This window comes from Balaenoptera borealis (genome assembly GCF_965194805.1).
Source record: "Balaenoptera borealis genome assembly, chromosome: 3".
NCBI lineage: Eukaryota > Metazoa > Chordata > Mammalia > Artiodactyla > Balaenopteridae > Balaenoptera > Balaenoptera borealis.
The window spans coordinates 45,361,562-45,386,409 of record NC_138866.1 but is presented as its reverse complement, the minus strand read 5'-3'; the positions used below and the strand labels follow the sequence as shown (position 1 = coordinate 45,386,409).

At 42.4% G+C, this 24,848-nt stretch overlaps 1 protein-coding gene and 1 long non-coding RNA gene across 2 annotated transcripts in view; one reads left to right on the top strand and one right to left on the bottom strand.

Moving 5' to 3' along the window:
• The window catches only part of GCH1 (GTP cyclohydrolase 1), a 55,901-nt gene extending 35,674 nt beyond the window's left edge, over positions 1-20,227 (bottom strand). The window contains exon 1 of the mRNA XM_082386698.1: positions 16,185-20,227. Coding sequence (XP_082242824.1) covers positions 16,185-16,524 — 340 coding nt within the window. The 5' untranslated portion in view covers positions 16,525-20,227. The remainder of the gene's footprint in view (positions 1-16,184) is intronic.
• Positions 16,516-24,848, top strand: part of LOC309626208 — a 28,035-nt gene continuing 19,702 nt past the window's right edge. The window contains exon 1 of the long non-coding RNA XR_014243024.1: positions 16,516-16,626. This is a non-coding gene — a long non-coding RNA (uncharacterized lncRNA). The remainder of the gene's footprint in view (positions 16,627-24,848) is intronic.

Here is a 24,848-nt window from a genome sequence, read left to right as displayed (position 1 = left end):
AGTCCTGCCACACTCTGCATTGGTCAAAAGTTATTATCCTCATTTGACAGATGAGGAAACTGATGCTCCATTTGGAAACACTAAGTGCCTGCTGAAGGAGAGCCAACTGCTGGTGTGAGGGCTGGATTTTGACCCCTGTCCTCTGACTTCCAGAAGCCACCAGAAGTCTGAACCTGGTGAGCCCAGTGGCTGGAAAGCCAAATCAGGAGTTGCTGCAGCCATGAGGTGACAAGGCCTAGAACAGCAAAGGAAGTGAAGAGAGCAAATCTGATTCTTTAAAAGAAAAATAAAATATCAATAGTTTTGTATATGGAGGCTGAAGGAGAAGAGAGGGTCAAGCTAACTGCCAGCCCAGGAGAGCAGCTAGAAAGAGTGGCCTGATACCAACCATCTGCTAGAGCCCAGAGCTGGTGCACCTCAGTCGCAAAATACTGTTTAACCAACTATTTATTTGGTTTATATGCAGGAAAATTCAGTAATTTAATGCTACTTTGACCTTTACTTTTCGAAATCAAACTGGAACAGTTTCAGGGGAAAGGAGAATCACATTAAATCTTCAAACTAATAAAAAGGCTTTTTTTAAAAAAAGGAACTTCTCTATGGAAGTTTATCCTAGGAAACCAGTAAAAGATAGCTTTTCAAACCAACTAGAGTCTTACAATCTTCAAGATCCAAATATTGTGTCTCTCCTGATTGTGACATTGCATGAAGAAAACAGCATTCCTAATAAAAATGTTTTCCCTGAATTTAATCAAGTCTTTAGACCTAACTTCCAGTTTCCAGGAATATGAGGGATAGAGAAACAAATTAAATGAAAACAAGAAGAAAAGAATCACACAAATCTCAAAGGTGGAATATCTTACAGGATAGCTGACAATCTCTGATAAATCAGGGGGAGGAGGGTAGTAGGAAGTTTTCTAGATTTAAACCTAACAATCAAATGCAAATGTATGGATACTGAGTGGGTCCTAGTTTGAACAAATCATGAGTGAAAGACATTTGGGACAACTGGGGAAATCTGAATGTAGATTAGGTACTAAATGATATGAAGGAATTAATAGTTAGTTTTACTAAGGATAGTATAAAGGGTTAAGAAGAAAAACACCTTCAAGGGTGACATTTCACTTCTAAATACACATCTCTGATTTGCTCTCAGTAAAAGAATAGACCATACCAATATGACAAAACGTTAATTTTGAATTTAGGTAGTAAGTATACAGCTGTCCCTCATACAATTTTGTCTACTTTTGTGTTTGGAAATTTTACATAATAAAAATTAAAAGTAAAATAAAATGTCATGATTCTAACAGAATATCAGTTTTCTTGGTATTACTGTTTAACCAATGAATCCAACAATTCCTCTTCTAATTTATATAAAGCTTTATTAATAGACTAAAACCTCAAGTGCTAGTATGACTAGCAACTGCTTACTCTTCTTGGAGAAGTGTCTACAATACTCCTGAGGGGAAAGTCTTTAAATAAATGTTTTGTCCAAGCAAAGGGGCTATAGGTTAGAAGATCACCAACCCTAAAGAGCATATTGATGCAGAGCCTTTTAAAAAATCTGCGTCACAAGAAAAATAAGAGAGACCTGTTACCATAGAAACTATCTGTGTGGCTTGAATGTTTCAAACGAAAACAGCACCTCTAGCAACAAAAGAAGCCTGAGGTCCTTGCTAGGACCTCACCTGTCAGCTGCTGGAAGTCAACAGAGTGAGCAAAGAGAGAATGTCGACAAGCGTGCCCATACTACAGAGACCTCGGCGAGACAATCCAACTCTAGCGTAACTGCCTTTCCCTGCAGACCAGATCCACAACAGTCTTGAAAGTGACTTGTGCAGGGTCATAAACTAGTTAGTGCAGATGCTGTGACTAGTCCAGACTAGTTGTTCTTCCCGTTATACCAGGATGAGTCTTTGTTAACACACTAAAATGGTTTGAGAAACACCAAATGGACGCTTAGCATCAATATTATATCAGTGAACATTTCTAACATGCTAAATATGTAGCTAAAAGACTTGTCCCTCTTATAAGCTACTTTACTTGTAAAGGGCCACCCTTGAAAAGGCTCAGTTTGTTGTGCTGGAGGGGTACAGAAAGAAAGAGTTAAGATATTAAAATGAGAGAAAAAAACCAGCATGGGCTAAGCTTGGCCTCCACGGAGGCAAATCCTGAAGGCGCTGACAGCTGGAGGCTGTCAGCTAACTGCACCTTACCCTTATGGCTGAAAGGCAAATTGTTTCTGATGGGCAACCAGAGTGGCACTCCTCCACAGTTGCCTGTGCATTAACAGAAGCACTTGTGTCTTGAAGGGGTGGTGAGCTGGAGAGGTGTGATCTACAGCAGCTCCACCTTAAAGTGGTCTGGAGTTCTGCAGAGTCCTCGCCGAGTTAACAGCCTCTCAGTTGAACTCCAGCACCCAGTACCTTCATCACCGCTCATGAACATCTTACTGCGAGTGCATAAACTATACCATTGGTGTAATTGGATTTTAAGCTATTTTAGTGACAAATTCCTTGTTTGGGACATTTGTCAATGGCCTCTGTTGAACTGGGCTCTGATTCCTGCTTAGAATAAAAACTAATACATGTATGATCATGCCTCACACATCAATAGCCAGGAACTTCACTGAAACACCATCTGGACCAAACAGAGCTCAAAAAAATTCAACCCAGAACTCAGCAACTGCCAATTTCCTCACCTAAACCTGGGTGCTTGTTCACAGAACTCTAGAGAGGCAAAAGGTGTTGAGTGGTGGAGGTGGCAGGGGGGTGGATTCTCATGGTTAGCAGCCAAAACCAAAAAAAAAAAAAAGAGGAACAATTAGGGAAGAGAGCAGGCATAAGGGCCAAATATTGCAGAACAAGCCTCATGTAGGACTTCTGCCCAGTCTCCAGCTCCAGTGTGAGAAGGAGACAGAGTGGATTTTCAAAACAGGCTATGCACTAAGCTATGCACTAAACTAAAATGCTAACTTGCCCTCGTGAGGAGGTGGTGATGGAAGAGAATTTAAAAATGCAGGCAAGAGGCTGGAACACAACAAAACATTACAGCCATGGTGAGGAAAGACAGGAGGAAATCAGTCAAGTGTTTCTGGAAGGAAGAGATCTACTCGATGTCTGTAACATCACTCTGGCACTGATGGATGGGAGGAGGACAAGCTAGGAGGCAAGACAGCCAGTAAAGAAGTGAGAGATGACTAAGAGTCAAAGCAAGAGAAGGTAAGAGAGTCTAGAGATAGTCAGGAAGTTTAAGAGTCAGGACTTGGGGCACGAGTAACCAAGGGGATTAATGAGAAGGAAGAATTGCAAGATGAAATGAACGACCAGATTATAAAGCCTGGACAAGCAACATGTGTTCAGGTAAAGTTGTTCATCAGAAGGGCTGACTGGTCAAAATGGACTTTAGAAACATCAGAGAAAGGAGCCAGCCCTAATGCCTTCCCATCCTGAACTTTAAAAAGTTTAAAATAAACCTGCTTTGAGGGCTTCCCTGGTGGTGCAGTGGTTGAGAGTCTGCCTGCCAATGCAGGGGACACGGGTTCGAGCCCTGGTCTGGGAAGATCCCACATGCCGCGGAGCAACTGGGCCCATGAGCCACAATTACTGAGCCTGCGCGTCTGGAGCCTGTGCTCCGCAATGAGAGAGGCTGCGACAGTGAGGGGCCCGCGCACCACGATGAAGAGTGGCCCCCGCCTGCCACAACTAGAGAAAGCCCTCGCACAGAAATGAAGACCCAACACAGCCATAAATTAATTAATTAATTAATTTTAAAAAAAAACAAAACCTGCTTTGAAAGCTTCATTTAATTTTAGCTCTACGGTACAAACAACTATGAATATTAGTGTATTCTTTTTATTCCTAAAGCACCTAAGAGCATAATCTTCTCTTAACTATCATGGACTATTTGTTTAAAAAAAAAAAAAAATTCAAAATGAATTTCCTTCTAGGTTCAGCTCAAAATCTACCTCCTCCATAGTCATCTGTGGTTTCAAGTCTCTCCGCCATAAGAACCCACCTTCTTTCTGACCACACAGCACCCCACTTGCTCCTCTCTGTAGGAACTTAGTGTCTGGTCCCGGCTAGCACAGACCAGAGGCTCCCTGAGGGCCAAGCCAAGGCCAACCAGTTTTGCTTCCCTTTTAACAGTTAGCTCAGGGTCATTCACAGGCCTGATGTTTGATAAATATGCACACAGTAAATATATCTTCAATTCTGAAGATTTCTTAAAATAAGAAAATAAAATACTTACAAATTTAAGAACATACAACATTCTACAGATGAGTTACTGGCTCAAACAAGGACCAAACGGTTCTTCTCTAACTTTAAAATGATGCTCTTAACATGGACGAACCTTGAAGACATTATGCTAAGTGAAATAAGCCAGACACAAAGGATAAAATGATATGATTCCACTCACATGAGGTCCCTAGAATACTCAAATGCAGAAAGTAAAATAGAGGTTACCAAGGGCTGAGAGGAAAGGGGACCAGGGAGTTATTGGTTGATGAATATGGTTTCAGTTTGGGATAACGAAAATGTTCTGGAAATAGACTGTGGTGATGGTTGCACAACTATGCGAATGTACTTAATGCCACTGAACTATATACTTAAAAATGGTTAAAATGCTAAACTTTATGTCGTGTATGTTTTAAAGCAAACAAATAAAAAAAAGAATATACAACATTCAACTGTATGCACTTCAACACAGTTGCAAACATGCAGTAGGAAACACGACTGGGTAAGTTGGTAGAGATGCAACATAATTATGTTGTATTATTCTGCCTAATTATTCAAAGAGAAGATAAAATAAATTGTATCTCTGAAATTTACATACCATTGTAGTTACAGAAAAAATTACTTCAAATAAAAGGAAAGATTAAGAATTTATAACTGCATTTAAGAAAAAGTACAAACCCTAAAAACAAAGATTTAAAACAGAACTGAAAAGTTTCCAAATAGTAAAACCATTAAAACAGACTCACATTTGTAAAGTATAAATGATCAAAATATAATTAAATGTGCTTTAGACAAAATGTATAAAATTTTGGTTTTCAAATATCTCCCTCAAAAGATTAAGTGGGGAAAAGTTTGTTAGTTATTAATCTACCTTTGAACTGAATGTAATTTAGCTAAATTTTTTGCAATTATTCACAAATTCCCCTGATTAAAAATTTCATGAACTATCTTAAAGTCAGGATGTTAAGAAATGCCTCAAAACTGAAACTACTTGGCTTTCTGTTTGCTAGAATTCAAGAAGAAAAACAGAATGCCTATGGATTACACTGCTCACATCTTAATTAAATGGATCGTCATATGAAAATGTAACATAGGCACTTAAAACCTGAGGGGGCACCATGTCCATTGGAACATGAGCTCTGTCGTCACACACACCTGGGTTTTGCTCTGTGCCCTCTGGCAAGTGACTTGACCAGAGGCCTCTCAGTTTCCAACTCTTTATAATGAGTACGGCCTCCAAGTTGACAGGAGGATCATATGAGATCACACGCATACAACCTGGCCCACTTCCCAGGGTTTGGGTGCCCATGTTCTTCTCTTCAACACCTAACACTTTCATTCACCAGCAAGCAGCACACTGCTGCCTTGATGCACACCAAGGGGAAGCTCACATGATCCTACCGGTCAGGGAAAAATACCTCAAAAAATTTCTTATTTTCTGTAATTTGTTAAATTACTCCCTAAAGTCCTACAATCTGGCTTCTGAGCACATTAAGCTATTGAAACTACTAACACCACCTTCAAATAAAATCTCAGTACTCATTGCTAACACAGACAAAACGTCTGTAGCACTTCATACATGCTGGGCATTTCTCTCAGCACTTTATATGTACTAACTCACTTAATCCTCACAATAACCCTATAAGATGGATGATTACTATTAACTGCCCCATTTTACAGATGAAGCAATTAAGGCACAGCTGGTCAGTAACAGGATTTGAAGCCAGGCAATCTGACTCAAGTCTACTATGTCTCGGGACCTTTTCCTTCAGTTCCACATTCCTTTTAAAACCATTTTCTGCCAACACTTACACTCCTGGATCTCCTGCCTCTCACATCTCCCTTTAGGGCGGTCTCTGCTGGTTCTTCTCTCACTCTCCTTAGTGTCAGAATGCTGACGTCTCCTCTTCTCACTCCTTTGAGGAGCTCAGGCACTCTCCGAGCTTAACTCTCAGCTTTATACTGATAATTCACAAATTTGAATTTCTAGCCTTAAACCACCATGCCATCTCTTGGCCTGTTTAAGTCACTCCCTTTTCCTCTGCACAAATGCAAATTCTAACCACCCTCATCTCAAAATCTGGTCCAGTTGCTTTTGGTGCATAACAAAACATCCCAGAATTTAGTGGTGTACAACTATTTTATTATGTCCTGGGATTCTGTGGGTCAGGAATTCAGGCAAGGCACAGGAGAGATGACTGGCCTCTGGTCCACAACGTCTGGGGCTCAGTGGGGACGACTCGTTGGCTGGGGGCTGGAATCACCTGGAGGAGTCTTTACTCGCATGTCCAGTGTTTGGTGCTAGCTGTTGGGTGGGACCTCAGCTAAAGCCATCAGCTGGAACACCCAGTTGTGGCCTCGCCACGTGGCAGAGCTTCCTCACAGCATGGCAGCCTCAGAGTAACTGGACTTTTTACATGGTGGCTCAGGGCTCCAGATTATCCCACATTCTTAAAACACTTTCCAACTAATCCAACCCCATAGTTCTTCCTCATCATAAAAGCAGGAATATATTAAGCATCAGGTGCTTTTCGCATACCTTCTTAATTCTTGTAAGAGCCCAGGCAAAGTAGGTATTACCATCCTTTATAAAAAGAGAAAGATGAAAATTAAGTTTGGAGACATGCCAGTAATTATACAGATAGTTAAGGGACAAGGTCACATTCAAACTCAGTCTCTTTCTTTACACAATATGGATCACAATGAAGATCAAGCTTGCAAATATATACATCTAACTATTTTTCTCTAATTCCAGGGTAAAGGTTTTCAGTAACCAGATTTTTCTTATTAGCTAGCCCTTAAAAAGTTGTATTTCCTTTGCTCCTAGATTTGAAACAACTCTGTCACAATGTTTTTAATTTATCTATTTGAAAATACATGTACATACTTCAAAGATCAAAAACTGAAAATATAGTGAAAAGTCTTGCTTCTACTCTGGTCTGCCATCTGCCCAGTTCATATCCCTGATTAACATATAACCACTTGTGTATCCTCCAATTCTTAATGTCAATATAAACATTTTATTGTCCTCCCCAACATAACTCCTCTGCATCATTTAGCCATTCTAAGGGACTAGACATATAGGATGGTTCTTTTCATGGCTGCAGTGACTAACCTTGAGCATGTCATTTCGTGTATGCAATTCCCAGAGGCAGGATTTTCAAATAGGATATATGTATTTGTATATGTATGTATTTGTATTTAATAGATGTTGCCAAATTATCCTCCATAAAGATAGCTACACTCTCAACAGTAATATTTGTTTCCCTATAACTTCCATAATGTAATGCAGTATCAAGTTTCTAGACTTTGGCCAATCAAACAAGGAAAAAGTATATCTTTGGGTGGTCTGTGTGCATTTCTCTTATTGAAGGTGAGGTCAAGCATCTTTCCATGTATTTAAAAGTCATTTGTATTTCCTTTCCTGTGAATTGTCTGCTTACATGTCTTGCCAATATTTCAATTGTGTTTTTGGCCTTTCTCTCACATTAATTTCTAGCATCTCTTTTATATTAGTATGATTATCCTGTTGTCTACAATATGAATTGTAAATATTTCTTCCCAGTTTGTCATTTCTGTTGGTATTTGACCTGTGAAAGTTCTTAGTTTTTATATAAAGTAACAATTATTTTCTTTTATGGCTTCTAGATTGAGGCATAATTAGGTCAATCTCCAGTGCAGAATTAAAGAAATGTATTAGAGAAATGAACAACCTTATATATCTTTAAGCTTTATTTAAAATACTTTTAAACTTACTGAATAGTTGCAAAGATGGCCTAAAGAGTTCCCATATATCTTCTTTATAGAAGAACTCCAGTTAATAAATTCAGAAGGAATTAAAGAACCAAACATCATTATTTTTCAACTTCTAAAAAATACTGGATATAGGCAATCACCAATGGCTTCTAAAGTCAAGTGAAATGCTGGTGAGAAGCTCTGTAATGGACAACTTAGGCTGATAACGCTTAAAGCTAATCGATTATAACATCACAAAAAGACAACTAGATATTTAACTGCTTACCGATGGAAGCACATGCCACCACCTATGAAGTATTCTTGACTAAATTTAAGAGTTATTTGGTGGGGGTGGGAGTGGGGAGAGGCAGGAAGGCAAGCGTCTAAATCTAACTGCTAGTATGTAAGCAACACAGGAGCTAAAGGAACATGTTAAATTAAATCGTGAGAAAAATAACGAGCAGAACCCAGAATGTGGGAAATTCTATAGGACAAATGACCCTGGTTCTTCAACAAATTGTTAGGGGATAAAAAAGAATACCAAACTAACAAATTTTTTAAAAACTTGAAGACTTTTATCAAATATAATACGTGAATCTTGTCTGAATCCTTATTCAAACAAACCAATTTGTAAAGAGATACCTATGAGAAAAATCAAAGAAATGTAAATATTGGTTAGATATTTGATATTAAGGAATTACTGTTGATTTCAAGGATGACAATATTTTTAAGTCTCTATTTTCAAGATATAGTAAAGTATTTATCAATGAAGAGACATATCTAGGATTTGCTTTAAAATAATTCAGTGGGGGAAGGTGTGTGACAAGAGGAACGAAGCAAGACAGACCTATGTTTATGTTAAAGGTTGGGTGGTGGGCACATAGAAACTCATTATACTATTCTAATTTTGTGTACATTTGAACACTTCTACAATAATTTAAAAACTGACCGCAGTCCTGACAGATTTTCTAGAGATTCTTCCCCATGAGAATTTTGATGTGCCAGGGAAACACGCCAGTTGCTTCAATTGATACCTTGGAATAATATGTTGACTGGATATAGAAGAAGCCATCTCACCAAATAGGTGAGTTTCTACAGGCGCAGGACTATGAAGGACACAAAGATGTCTAAAGGATGACCTCTGGCCTAGAATAGAAGTGTTCAGGAGATCCAGTAGAAATAACTTCCATGGCTTTTCCATAAAGCTAATCCCCTACGTTTTTCTTTAGTGTATATAAAAAAACCAGCATTTATTGAGCACCTATGCACAGAGCACTGTGGTAGGAGAAAGACAAGTGTTAAGAAGGGGTTCTTGTCTTTTTTTTTTTTCAATATTTATTTATTTATTTATTTGTCTGCGCCAGGTCTTAGTTGCTGCACACGGAATCTTAGTTGCGGCCTGCGGGATCTTTAGTTGCAGCATGCAGGCTCTTAGCTGCGGCATGCGGGATCTAGTCCCCTGACCAGGGATCGAACCTGGGCCCCTTGCATTGGGAGCACGGAGTCTTAACCACTGGACCACCAGGAAAGTCCCAAGAAGGGGTCCTTGTCTTTAAGAAATTAATTCAAACATTCATCAAGTTATCTACATGTGCTGGGCAATTTGCTAGGCATTCAAAGGTGAGTACAGACAGTCCCTCTTCTAAAAAACTGTGACTGAGGCTATAACAGAACCAAATTCTAGTGAGTAAATGTCCTCTCAATCTTGAGTATAACAAATTTACCTTGATTCAGACAATCTTTGATTAACCCCAATCTAAATTATCCCTCAATCTAATTGCCATAAACTCAGTAGAAAATGTATAACCATAGGGAACATATTCATTACATAAACTGGAGTTATGAATTGTTCATATAATCTAGGATTCATAACCTAGGATTCATCAAAGATTAGATAGTTGCCCTCTCCTGGCAAATTTTATTACTGCAGTCTGACTCAACCAAATACTGGACTCAAATAGAGGTATACTGCAAATGAGTCAGTGGGGGAATGCCCAGGCATAGAAGAGTTTCTAGAGCTGGGCAAAGAAAACAGCAGAGGGCTTCCCTGCTGGCACAGTGGTTAAGAATCCGCCTACCAATGCAGGGGACACGGGTTCAAGCCCTGGTCCGGGAAGATCCCACATGCTGCAAAGCAACTAAGCTCGTGCGCCACAACTACTGAGCCTGCTCTCTAGAGCCCGCGAGCCACAACTACAGAGCTCACGTGCCACAACTACCAAAGCCCATGTGCCTAGAGCCTGTGCCCCACAACAAGGGAAGCCGCCGCAATGAGAAGCCCGCGCACTGCAACGAGAGAAAGCCTGCGTGCAGCAACGAAGACCCAACGCAGCCAAAAATAAATAAATAAAATAAAATAAAATAAAAAAGAAAAGAAAACAGCAGAGAAGATACAGAAAGGGAAGGGGAGGGGAGGTGATTCAAATAAATCAGTAAAATATTATGATTAAAATTAAATAGACTATGAGAGATTATGATGATTCTCATTCTCTATCATTCTCCCAGTGCTGCTACTTTTCAGATATGATCTTGTGCAAGTTCTCTCTGTGCCCCAGTTTCCTAATCCCTAAAAACAGGGCTAATATTACCTACCCCGTAGGGTTATTGTGAGGGTCAGTGAGGCAATACATGCAAAGAACTCACAACTGTGTTCAGCACATAGTAGTCAGGAGTGTTTGTTGTTATTCAGATGTCAGCTCAAGCATCCACACTTCCCATCTCCTAGCACAGATCAAGTTCCTTTGGTAAATGCTCTCACTGAGCTGTGTTCTTTTTATCACTAGATTTCTCCATCTATAATCACACTCATTCATGTGATTCTGATGAATATCTGTTTTAGCCTAATAGACTGCCTGTTCCAGGAGGGAAGGAACCATATCTGGTTTTGCTGAACCTGTTTCCCAGCATTCAGTGCAGTAGTTGGCTCTCAGTGAATAAATTAAATGAAATTATAAAGCTCCCAGTCAGTCTTATGAATAATAGCATTTAACACTGGTATAGGTTAAACTGTGTTGAAGGTTAAGTTGAAGTCCTAAATCTCAGTACCTCAGAATGTGACCTTGGAAATAGAGTAACTGCAAACGTAATTAGCTAAATTAAGATAAGGCATACTGGTGTAAAGTGGATTCACTCCTATGTGACTGATGTCCTTAAAAGAGGAAAATCTGGACACCGACAGAAGCAGAGATGGGAGTAATGCAGTTGCAAGCTAAGGAACACCAAGGACTGACAGCTACCACCAGAAGCTGGGAAGAGGCAAGGAAGGACCGCACTCCCCTCCCCATTCCCTGTGATTTTCAGAGGGAGTATGGTTCCACCGACACCTTGATTTCAGACTTCTAGTCTCCAGAACTGTGAGACGATAGATTTCTGTTTTTTAAACAGTCCAGTCTGTGGTACTTTCTTATGGCAGTCCAGTGAAACTAAAACAAGTACCAGTTTGTTTAGTATTTCAAAGTTATGTGTAGGACTTTTCCTCCCAGGCCAGAAACAAATGTTAACAGATAATACATTTTTAAAAGAAACTAGTAAGACTAGATTTTCTCCTCCATTCTCCGTGACTCTTAACAGCTTTAATCAACTTTGACTACTCCCAAGTTCCAGTCATATACTTCAATAGTCTTGTTATTTTTTCTTCTTTATTCATAGTACCTTTTCTGGCAATACACAGAACTAAGTCCTATGTAAGAAGTATTCATTAACAAAATGAAAATGAAACTTATTAGTGAATCAAGATTTAAATGAACTATACACATCTAAAATAGCACCTCTCAATAATGACATTAACTCTTCTACAACCTACTTTAAAACATGGGACATAAACTCACCTTTTGCCCACAATATGGGAGGCTATGATAAATAAGTATTATCACATCTTAGAAGTTGTTACAATTCTTAGTTCATCATGGCAGTCTGATTTGGTAAATCACAGACGTTCATGATTCAAAAAGAAAAACCTTTTGTGAGTGCTGGCACGTTTCAGTATGAAGTGGCTAAGACTCATTTTTGTGTAAATAAACTATCTAATTGCCTCGCTTTAGCTTTAGAGAATAGTTGTCATCTTGCAGTGAACATGGTTGAGGCAGGGTGGGGAAACAGTCAAGAAGTCCATCACTGGGACTTCCCATGTAGCACAGTGGTTAAGAATCCGCCTGCCGATGCAGGGGACATGGGTTCGATCCCTGGTTCAGGAAGATCCCACATGCCGCAGAGCAACTAAGCCCGTGCGCCACAACTACTGAGCCCGTGTGACACAACTACCGAAGTCCGCACGCCTAGAGCCCGTGCTCCGCAACAAGAGAAGCCACCGCAATGAAGCCCGCACATCGCAATGAAGAGTAGCCCCTGCTCGCTGCAACTAAAGCCCGTGCACAACAACGAAGACCCAACACAGCAAAAAATAAATTAAAAACATAAAATAAATTTATAAGAAGCCCATCACCTGTGATACCATCTCCACTTCCTGCATTATATACAGGCTCACAGGCTTCCCAAATTTGGAACACTGTCAACTTGATTTATGAAAACTGCCTTGGCATCCTGCATAAGACAAGCTAAAACCTACTTCAACTAGAAATGTGACAGAAGACTCAAGACTCTTGTGTACTCCCATAAACTTATAAAAAGGACAATTGATGAGACAAGTTACATTCACTTAACCTTTGATGGATAATACTATCTAAGAGGTTGTTCCCATTTACACCCAGGAGAGGACAGGGAAAGGGAAGGGTCAGACACAAGAACACGAAGATCAAAGACCTCAGGCAACAGCAGACCCTCCAATTTAATTAGGATTCTGAATTTTAAAAATAGTGGAAATACAGGAAATATATAGAAAAGAAGACCTCATCAAAGGTTCTCTGAATATGTAAGAGAACTAGGATATGGTTAAATTGAAATGGGATAGCAACAGATAAAGATGAGCTGGTCCAAGGATCACCCTGTGATGCTATTCAAAGCACAGCCATTCCTGGGAGAGGTGATAGTGTCTCTTCCAGCACCCCCTCCACTACAAGCTACAGCCCAGTGGTGAACAGTAACCAGGAGACTTGCACAACCTTGACAGAGCCCCATTACAGGTGACCACAGATGCACCCATTATAAGGTACATACTGGAAAGTAAAGAAAGGTGTACCACGCAAGGGTCATGAAAATACGCTGCAGTGCAGGGAGAACTGACAAATTCCCCAAACACCAGAAATTAGCATCAATTCACTCAAGAGGAACTAAAAAAAATAACAATTTGGGGAATGTAAAGTACCAGCTTATTTTATTTATTTTATGTTTTACAAAACTTAAGTCAACACTAGTAACAAGTAATATACAGAGATATAAAAGATGTTAAGTAGCTTATCTACAAGCATAGAAAAGTGACAGTTTCAAAGAAGTTTGCTTCTATCCAAAATAATCTATAGTGGTCATTGACTTATACTCTCTAAAGAAGTAAAAATTAGGGATTGGGTAGGAGTGTTTTCTCTATTACTTACTTCTGTATTTTCTATAGATTTAAAGTATCCTTCCTTCTCCCACCCAGGTTGGTCCAAGGCCTGGACCACCACCATTTCAGGTTCATTCCTTTAAGTTCAGTATCGTCCTTGTCATCCTCTCCTCTCTGTCTTCTATTTATGTACCTCTAAGTAATCAATATTAAGTCCTTAAGTGTGATCCTCTAGACAGAGGCTTTCAAACTTTTGACCACAACAAATACAAGAAATACTACATTCTACAACTGGAGCCAGTACATACCAGAAAAAAATCACACCTATAAAACCTACTTGTAAGCTTCTCAAAACATTTACCCTTACTACATATGATAGACTGATTTTCTCCATTCTACTCCACCTTATTTTAATGCTGGTGACCCAAGTATTAGGTCAGAACTCAGTTTGAAATGCTTAGTAGAGAAGATACATTGACATATCTCACTAAGTAGCAACATAAGGAAGCAGGTAAGAGTTCTGCATTCAGGCTGCATAGATTCCAACACCAGCTCTACCACCTGAAGCTGTCAACCTCTCTGCCTCAGTTTCCTTATCATGGGGTAAAAGAACAGTGTTTACCTCAAAAATGAGGATTAACCAAAGACCATCCACATAAAGCACTTAGAGCATAAAAAGTATTCAATTAATGGCTATTAATAATTCTTAAATGGTCTGTGACATTTTCACTGTCGTAAAATACATATAACACTCATCATCTTAACCATTTTAAAATGTGCAATTCAGTGGCGTTTAGCACATTCACAATGTGTGCAAACATCACCACTCTCTAGTCCTAGAACATTTTCATCATCCCAAAAGGAAACCTGGAACCCATTAAGCAGTCACTCCCCATTCCACCCTCTCCCCCAGGTCCTCTTGGGTAGGGAGATTAGAGTCCCCCTAATCTGATTTCTGTTCCTAGGTCCATGGACTTTTTAAATAAGAAATTAACACTTGACTAGAACTGTCTTCTAAGGTAGAATGAAGTGTTCTTTGCAGTCATTAGTCCTATGGCTCATGAGACAAACTTCTGCTAATCATTTCTTAAGTAAACCTTTTGAGACACTTTAGGTCTCAAAAGTCGGGAGGACCCCCCCCCCTACTCTCGAGGTCAGAAATCCCTCTCTCCTGTGAATTCTATTAGGGCAAGATTCCCAAAGCCTGACCAAGTGCGGTGGACACTTTCAGTGTCCACAAGAGGCAGACTGAGCACGGCCCTAAGAAGATGTTTCTTCATTACATCGTGGAATATCACCAAATGGTAGAATATTCACCAAATGAAGAATGTTTATCCTTCAGTCTTTGCATTTTGAAATTCTGTATTTTTGGCCCCAAACTTTTACCAACAAGGGTTTAAAAAGTAAACTTGGACACAGAACTAGATATCCATTTCTTGGCTTTAAGATGTAGTGTCATTTCCTTTATGTGCCTCACCCCTCTCACACTGATTTCCCACCCTTCCTTTGGGGTGGAGGAGACTGGGAAAAAATAACTGTTTTTCCCCAGAATCTATTCAGGAAGTCTCCAGAAACTTGATTGGGGAAATAACCTGAGCAGGGAGGTTACCTTGCAAAGCAGCAGCACTGTTATTCTTTGAGAAATGGTGACGGCAGAAGGCTTCTTAGGCCAAAGGAATAAATGTCACCAAGAGGTACAGAAGATGTGAACTGGAAAACAATGCCCTTGGTCCGAGCTGTGCAAGACAGAGCTTTTTTAACTTTTTTTTTTTTTTTAATTAATGACCAACATCGCTCACCCAGCAATTAGGCAGCGAAGTTCTCAATCATTTTCCACCGCCACCCCGCATCCCCTGCTTCCCGGCCTCCTGGGCAAAAGCCTGACCCTCCTCAGGCGCCGAGGGCACTGGGCCAACCCCGCTCCTTTGGGATGCGTGGGTGGGAGGTGGGTGATAGAGGGACTCCGGGTCCCGCAGCCCAGCGAACCTCCCCGACTCCCAGGAAGTCGCTTTCCTGCTTTGGGGTTTGGGGAGTGGGGGAGAAAAGGGGGAGAAGGCTTTAAGCAGCAAACTAACCCCCCAAAAACCTCACACTTCAAACTCCAGGAAAGCCCATGCCCAAAACTATGCCAAATTCTGGCAAAGTCCTGAGCTTGAGTGAACTGGATGTGAACAAAAGAGAGAATTACGACTTTCGGAACACCTGGGTACCCTGGCAAGTCAGCGAGAGTGAGGGTCCCCGAGTTTGCAGCAAAGGATCACCCCCGGCTCCAGACACACAAAGCCAAGGCTTCACCCCAGACCTACCAAAAATGAGACCTCCAGAGCAGAGATGACCTAGGAAGCCGTCACGTCCACAAGCCCAGGTGCACGTTCCTCGGGCATCCGGCCCTGGGCGCTCAGGCGAGAAGGGCTCCAGGCTCCCACCCGGGGGCGGGGGTAGGGGGCGTGGGGAGGCTCCGTGACCGCGGTCCCGCCAACCCGAGGCTGGAGGAGAGGGCCGCGTGCAGTGAGCGGGGAGGACCCCGCGAGGGCCGCTTCAACCAGTCCCCGGGTGGAGAGACCGCTGACTCCCACCGCGCCCAAAATGCGTCCCACGCAGGGCCCTCTCCTTGGCCAGACGGCTGGGCCAGGGCCGAGGGCAGGGTTCGGTAAGTGACAGCACTCGGCTTCCTCCGCCAAGAGTGAGCAACTCCGGGAACTTCCCGGAGCCGGCGCGCGCTTCCTGCAGCCACCTCCCCAGTGCCCGGCACGCCGGCCGGCGGGCGCACTGACCTGAGATGGTCTCCTGGTAGCCCTTGGTGAAGAACTGCATGGCCGTGGCCGCCCTCCAGGGCGTCTTGAGCAGCCCCTGCCGCTGGGGGTCCTCGCCCAGCGAGCGCAGGATGGACGAGTAGGCGGCCGCCAGGGTGGGGAGGTTCAGCTCGTTGTCCTCCTCGCTGCGGGGCCGCTCGCCCTTCCAGCCGTCCGCCGGCTGGACGCTCTTGCTCTCCGGCCGCGGCGGCTTCTCGGTGGGCGTGCTGGGCCTGGGCCGCGGCGGCTCCCCCTCGGGGAACCCATTGCTGCACCGGGCGTCCCGCGGCTTCGCCTGCACCCGCCCCGGGCCCTTCTCCATGGACCTGCCGCAGCCGCCCCGGAGGGATCCTCGGACGCGTCAGGGGCTGCAACTGAACTTCGCCGGCGGGCAATGGGCTGCGACCGGAGTCACCTGAAGAAGGTAGGCCTCGGGCCAGGGGTACGCTCCGAGCCCGGAACAGACGAGACTGAAAAGTGCCGGAGCGCCTCCTTTTTATGGGCTGGCGGCTCGGCCGGCGCCGCGGGGCGTTTCCATTGGCCGAGGCTCCTGGCGTCATGGCTCTCACTCCGCCCCCTCGCCCTGCCCTCCGCCGGGTGCTCTGGAAGCCGGCGACTGTAGCGCGGACTTTGTCCGAGTCCCTCCCGCGCCAGGCAGGAGGATTGGGTTGGACCCCTCCGGCTATTGCCGGATGAACCGAATCCTAAAGGGGGCAGGTGTCCGGAGCTGGAACCTCGGCGAGGGGAGGCAAGGTCTGGGTGCCCCGTCAGCCCTCTCCTCTTAGGGCAAAGAGTACGCTGCATCAGAAGTGTTCTGGTCGCCTCGCCCTGTGAAAGATGAGCAAACAGGTGGCCTCGCTGGGGAAGAGACTGGGTTAAAATGTAGGTATGGAAACCAACTCATACTTTTAGGGCAAGAGAATAATATGAATTGAAACGACTGCGTTTGTTAGTTAAAAATATGTCCAACGCACCGGCCTCCAGCTGCTGTCAGGAGGAATGTTACACCAAGTGGTCCTTAAGTGAGTCCCTATATCTAGGAGGACGGTATCTGTGGTGGCCAGAACTTTGACCCTGCAGAAATTGGTTTGCGAGCGAAGAAAAATTAGGGCTCTCATTAAAAACCCATTTGCGTTTTGTGAAAACGCAATTGTGGAAATTTGGTGCTGATCGTTTTAAGAGTGACATGCTGAGTGCCTTTCTCCTGATGCTGACAAAGATTGTGAAACGTTATTGATCAACTGGACTCTTAACCAGTGACATCTGCTTTGACTGTTTAAGATTTTGTAAATGGACTTTTTTTTTTCTCACTAGAGGGATTATTTCATAACACCAAAGGTGAGTTTTAAAGCATGTATCAAATTAATATTTTATGATTTGCCCCAGAGAGTTTCCAATGCTGATTTTCTGACATATAAACACGTATTTAAAGGCTTAGGATCAGACAAACCAGGAGGGAAGCCCCTGGAATTATTCTATACTAATAAAGCAGCTCAGTTATTTTTATTAGTAATTTGTATTTATTGGATGTCTGCTCCAGGCATATTCCTGTTCTAAACATTAAGGAAAGAAATATGGGAAATACCTAGCCTCCTAGGTACTTTTAGTCTAAAGTAGAAGGATTATTGGTGTAAGTGGGGTTTTTCAAAATAGATATTGGATTTCTATATACATTAAATATCAAATTACATAGATCAAGAAATATGAACATCCCTTGGAAAGCCTCTTTGTCACTCTCCTAATATTTATTGTCAGTGTTCCCCCCCCCCCCGTCCCCATCGTTAAGGTCCTATAATATTTTTTCCCTCTAACTGCTCTGCCCACTGTCCAATGATACTTCCTGGTCAGAATTATCCACTGGGTCTCAAACTATTTCAAGCTGGAGACAACATTAAAGGATGGCCTTGTATTTAACAGATGAAAATAAAGATACCAAATGAAGTATTTTTAAAACAGAGGGATTCAATGGAGATGCTTTCCATGAGATTTTCTTTTTTTTAGTGGCAATCATTTGCCTTCCTTTAAAAACACTTGTAAACATTAACTAATATATTTCCCAAAGCAATTTCTAATGAAATTTTTACCCTAAAAATTAACATTGTCTTATAAACACTGCCACTAAGGCATTAGCATTTTTATTGCCAGTTACCAGTACAAGGTCTCTGGATTTGTTCTATATTTACTTGGAAATTGGAGGCAGTGTATTTCAGCTAAATGCCCAAAGGCAGTACAAGGAAGCTTTAAAATCATGAACACTATGCAAACAGTTTAACAGTGAAATGTAGGTAATTGGCAGGGATGGTTATAAGTAGAAATGGGAGAAGAAGAGGGAATAAATTAAGACAGGAGGGATATATCCCACAGAATTAATTAGCATAAAATGGTTCAGCAGTGAAACTCTGAGCATTCCAACCAGGAATTACAACAGCATTCATGTTTTTAACCCAGTAAGGGGACTCATTTTCACCTTGGACCCAACCTGGGAGTTGCTTTCTATCAAAAAGCCAGGAATTTTTTTTTTTTAAGTTCTCCCATTTCTAGGGCAGTAGCAAAACAGAGAAGCAGATGAGTGAGATACACAGCACCAAAGACTGAAAATACTGCAGGGCTACAGACATATGTAGTCACTTGCCAAGGGTAACAGGTAAACTAACATTAGGCATTTGGCAATGGTAATTGGAAAAAAGCAAATTTCTCTAAGTGTGCTTGATGAAGGTTCTTTATTTGAAATCCAAACTTTGGAGGAGATTCTGGATCAAGATTGGACATAGGGCTTCCCTGGTGGTGCAGTGGTTAAGAATCCGCCTGCCAATGCAGGGGACATGGGTTCGAGCCCTGGTCCGGGAAGATCCCACATGCCATGGAGCAACTAAGCCCGTGCGCCACAACTACTGAGCCTGCGCTCCTGAGCCCACGAGCCACAACTACTGAAGCCCGTGCGCCTAGAGCCCGTGCTGCGCAACAACAGAAGCCACCGCAATGAGAAGCCCGCGTACTGCAACAAAGGGGGTAGCCCCCACTCTCAACAACTACAGAATACCGGCGTGCAGCAGCAAAGACCCAATGCAGCCAAAAATTAAATAAATGAATAAATAAATAAATTTATAAAAATAAATAAATAAAAATAATTTAAAGATTGGACATAGATAATAACAAGGTGGACACAAGAAAGGTGTCCTTGTTCCACTCCTAACTTCCAGAAGCTAGCCTGTGGAGTCAATGCAATCCTGAGATGTCTCACTAAATCCCCCAAATGTAGGGAGAAGCAAAGTGAATGGAGGCCGTTACGTTTCTTCTCTTCTGAATGAGGAGGAATGGAACAAGAGAGAAAATGGGAGAATGTGAACACTGAGCTGACTTTCTGAGATGGAAGGGAAGGCTTGAGGGCACCTCACTGAGTTGAGAAAACTATCCACAGCCCAAAGGTACCTCACAAGGGAAGAATAGACATACCCCAGATAGTCACCTGTCCCTGGTAGAGGATCTTTAATACCACCTCGGAAGAAAGGGCAGATGCTAAAAAGGGGATGTTAATGGAGAGTCCAGCCACCACAGCTGAATTCTGTCCTAATCGTCACGATCCTTCAGGGAGAATGAGATACAACACAACCTCCTCCAGCCCCAAACTGTAGCAGAGTGAGGGAAACAAACAGGCTTCCACTGTAATAGGAAACACAAAGAAGTCACCCTCAATAATATGAGGCATGGACAGGAGACAGAGAATCAGCATGGCGACCGTGCAAACATACCGTACAATGGCCAGATGGAACAAAACTAAACAAAGAGAGATAACAATGTAGCATGTAAAAAACACAACATCAAAAAGTGCAGCTGAAAACAATCTCACAGAATAGAAGAAAATTCTTCACAAATGTTTCGTTTGTTTGCTTGGTGTTGGACACCCGTTTAACGCGGACACTCAAGGCCTGGGCAGACTAGGGAGCACGCAGGAGTTGGGCAGGCAGGCAAGGTGGGTGGGTCACTGGCCCACACCTGGCCCCAAGAGGGGATGCTGGAGGTGGGGGCTGACCCAGGCACGCCAAGGGAAGTACCAGAGGGTGGCCTAGGCAGGCAGACCCCCCCCCAGGAGACCCGTAGGCCAGCCCTGGAGAAGGTGTCTAAGCCAGAGGATGAGTGCTCAGGCCAGAGCCTGGCCCAGGGAGGCAGGGCTGGGGCCTGGCTGGGGTCTCCCGAGCTTAGGGGCTGGCATCGCTGGGTGCCTCCCCAGTTGGATTCAAGCAGCTCCTGGAGGCTTTATTCTTTATTCTTCTTCTTTATTGAAGAAGTTCCCAGAACTTCTGCTGCCAGGGTCCTTGTCCCCACCATGAGCCACAGCCACTGCCCGCCTCTGCAGGAGACCCTCCAACTAACAGGTAGGTCTGGTTCAGTTTCCCATGGGGTCACTGCTCCTTCCCCTGGGTCCCGATGCGCACACTACTTTGTGTGTGCCCTCCAAGAGTGAAGGCTCTGTTTCCCCCAGTCCTGTCGAAGTCCTGCAGTCAAATCCCACTAGCCTTCAAAGTCTGATTCTCTAGGAATTCCTCCTCCCGTTGCCGGACCCCCAGATTGGGAACCTGACGTGGGGCTCAGAACCTTCACTCCAGTGGGTGGACTTCTGTGGTATAAGTGTTCTCCAGTCTGTGAGTCACCCACCCAGCAGTTATGGGATTTGATTTTACTGTGTTTGCGCCCCTCCTACCGTCTCATTGTGGCTTCTCCTTTGTGTTTGGATGTGAGGTATCTTTTTTGGTGAGTTCCAGTGTCTTCCTGTCGATGATTGTCCAGCAGCTAGTTGTGATTCTGGTGTTCTCGCAAGAGGGAGTGAGAGCACGTCCTTCTACTCTGCCATCTTGGTTCCTAATCTCAACTGATTTTCAACAAGGGTGCCAAGACAGTTCAATGGGGTAAAGAAGAGCCTTTTCAACAAATGGCACTGGGACAATTGGATATCCTTTTGCACGTAGCAAAAGAAATAAGTTGGGACTTCCCTGGTGGCACAGTGGTTATGAATCCACCTGCCAATGCAGGGGACACGGGTTCGAGCCCTGGTCCAGGAAGATCGCACATGCCGCGGAGCAACTAAGCCCGTACGCCACAACTACTGAGCCTGTGCTCTAGAGCCCACGAGCCACAACTACTGAAGCCCACATGCCACAACTACTGAAGCCATGGGCCTAGATTCTGCACAACACAACGAAGAGTAGCCCCCACTCACCGCAACTAGAGAAAGCCCGCACACAGCAACAAAGTCCCAACGCAGGCAAAAATAAGTAAATTAATCAATTAAATAAAAAAAGAAAAAGAACTAAGTTGGATCTCTGTCTCACGCTACAAACAAAAATCAGCTCAAAATAGATCAAAGACTAAATATAAGAGCAAAAATTATAAACCTTTTAGAAGAAAACATAGGCATTAATCTTCATAACCTTGGATTAGGCAATTAGATTTACTAGAAATGACACCAAAAGTAGAAGCAACAAAAGAAAAAAAAAAAAAAGATAAATTAGACTTCACCAAATTAAAAACTGTTGTGATTCAAAGGACACTATCAAGAGAGGAAAAAAACAACCCACAGTTGGGAGAAAATATTTGCAAATCATATATCTGATATGGGACTAGTATCTAGAATATATAAGAACTCTTACTACTTGATAATAAAAGGACCAATAACCTAATTTTAAAATGGGCAAAGGATTTGGATAGACGTCTCTCCAGAGAAGATATACACATGGCCAATAAGCATGAGAAAAGATGCTCAACATCATTAGCCATCAAGGAAATGCAAATTAGGGTATGACTGAATACTACCTCATACCCACTAGGATGGCTATATTCAAAAAGATAAGTAATAACAAGTGTTTCTGAGAACTAAAGAAATTAGTATCCTGGGCTTCTCTGGTGGTGCAGTGGTTGAGAATCTGCCTGCTAATGCAGGGGACACGGGTTCGAGCCCTGGTTCTGGGAGGATCCCACATGCCGCGGAGCAACTGGGCCCGTGAGCCACAACTACTGAGCCTGCGCGTCTGGAGCCTGTGCTCCGCAACAAGAGAGGCCGCGATAGTGAGAGGCCCGCGCACTGTGATGAAGAGTGGCCCCCGCTTGCCACAACTAGAGAAAGCCCTCACACAGAAACGAAGACCCAACACAGCCAAAAATAAATAATAAATATATAAAATTTCAGTTAAAAAAAAAAAAGAAATTAGTATCGTTATACACTTCTGGTAGAAATATAAAATAGTCCAGCTACTTTAAAAACAGTCTGGCAGTTCCTTAAATGGTTAAACATAGAGTTCCCATATAACCCAGCAATTCTACAGCAATTCCAAGAGTAATAAAAACATACATCTATACAAAAACTTATACATGAATGCTTATAGCACCAGTATTCATAATATCCAAAAAGTGGAAACAACCCAAATGTTCATCAACTGATGAATGGATAAACAAAGTGTGATATATACATGCACTGGCATATTATTCAGCCATAAAAATGAAGTACTGAATACTAACATAGCCTATAACATGGATAAATCTTTTTTTTTAATGTATTTATTTATTTATTTGGCTGCGTTGGGTCTTTGTTGCTGTGTGCTGGCAGCAACTCTTCATTGCAGTATGCGGGCTTCTCATTGCAGTGGCTTCTCTTGTTGTGGAGCACGGGCTCTAGGCGCATGGGTTCAGTAGTTGTGGCTCGCGGGGTCTAGAGCACAGGTTCAGTAGTTGTGGTGCACGGGCTTAGTTGCTCCGCGGCATGTGGGATCTTCCTGGACCAGGGATTGAACCCGTGTCCCCTGCACTGGCAGGCGGATTCTTAACCACTGTGCCACCAGGGAAGTCCCACATGGATGAATCTTGAAGATATTATCCCAAGTGAAAAAAGTCAGGTGCAAATGGTCACGTACTGTGTGATACTATTACATGAAATGTTCAGAATAAGCAAATGCATAAAGATAGAAAGTAAATTAGTGTTTGCCATGGCCTGGGCAGAATGGGGAATAGGGAGTGACGACTAACAGGTATGGGGCTTCTTTTGGGGGTAATGAACATTCTTTAGAATTAGATAGTGGTGACGATTGCATAATTTTGTGAATATACTAAAAGTCACTGAACTGTACACTTGAAAAGGATGAACTTTATGGTGTGTGAATTATATCTCAATAAAAAAAAATTAGTTCTCTTAAAAATACAGTTGGCAAAAAATACATATATTTGATTGGCAAAAAAAAATTCGTTCGGGTTTTTCCATAAGATGTTTCAGAAAAACTCGAATGAACTTTTTGGCCAACCCAATAGTTTTCTAGAATATACTGTTCTAGAAAACATTGAAACAGAAGGCTTAACTCCAAGCTAGATAAAATTCAAGGATAAAGACAGCTTCAAGGATAGAGTGTTTTAAGCATCCAGGCAAAAACCAAGCCAAACCAAAACAACAAATTGCCTAAAAGAAAGGGGTTGGGAGTAAGGACATAGGCTACCCTCCAAATTTTCCACAGCAACGTCCATTGCCAAAAAGCAAACAAACAAAAATTTGGAGGAGACAGCTTTATAGCTTTAAGGAAAGTAAGCTATACTCAGTGAAGAAAGCATTCAAGTTATAAGGGTGCACCATCTCAAAGATCTATGAACTCAGAAAGCACAACTCCTATAAGTTTTTATTGAGAAAACCACTTGACATGAGATCTTGCTAATTGAGATAATCAAAATAAAGAACTCAAGAGTGAAGAAATTATGGTAAACATTTAAGTGTAAAACCAATTTAAAATATCTAAATATGAAAACAGTGCTAAGTATAAAGCCAATGCTAAATAACTTTGATAATCATCATTACAAACAGAAGAACATGAACAGTGTGAACCTGGACAACATAAGAATAAGAATACAACCAACCAAAACTAAGAATTGGAGAAAAGGAGATAGGCACAGTCTTCACCCTTCATAAAAAGAAGTCAATAATATTAGTTAAACTGAAACATAGTAGTAAAAAAATCAAAATTAAAAAAAAATCTTCATGGAGTTTATAATTTCTTTTTTTTTTTTTTAACTTCAGAGAGATTGTTAAAGAAATATTACTGGGGTGGGGGTGTGAAGAAATTTTGTGTCAACTTGACTGTGCTAAGGGATGCCCAAATATCTGGTAAAACATATCTAGGCATGTCTGGGAGGGTGTTTCCGGAAGAGATTAGCCTTTGAATTAGTGAACTGAGTAAAGAAGATTGCCCTCCCCAATGCGAATGGGCATCATCCAACTCCTTGAGAGCCCAAATAGAACAAAAAGGCAGGAGAAAAGCAAATTCACTCTCTCAGCTTGAGCTGAGAGATCCACCTTCTCCTGCCCTGGGCCTCAGTCATCAGTCAGTGCTTCTGGTTCCCCGGCTTTCCAACTCAGATCATGGCTTACACCATCAGCGCCCCCTCAGTCCACCCCTGTTCCCAGGCCTTTAGACTCAGACTGAATTACAGCACTGGCTTTCCTGGCCTTCCAGCTTGTAGATGGCAGATCGTGGGACTTCTCATCCACCATGACCGTGTGAGCCAATTCCTATAATAAATCTCCTCTTATATATATATATTTATATCCTATTGGCTTCGTTTCTCTGGAGAATCCTTACTAATACAGATTTTTCAAAATAGATTCCTTCAGATTTG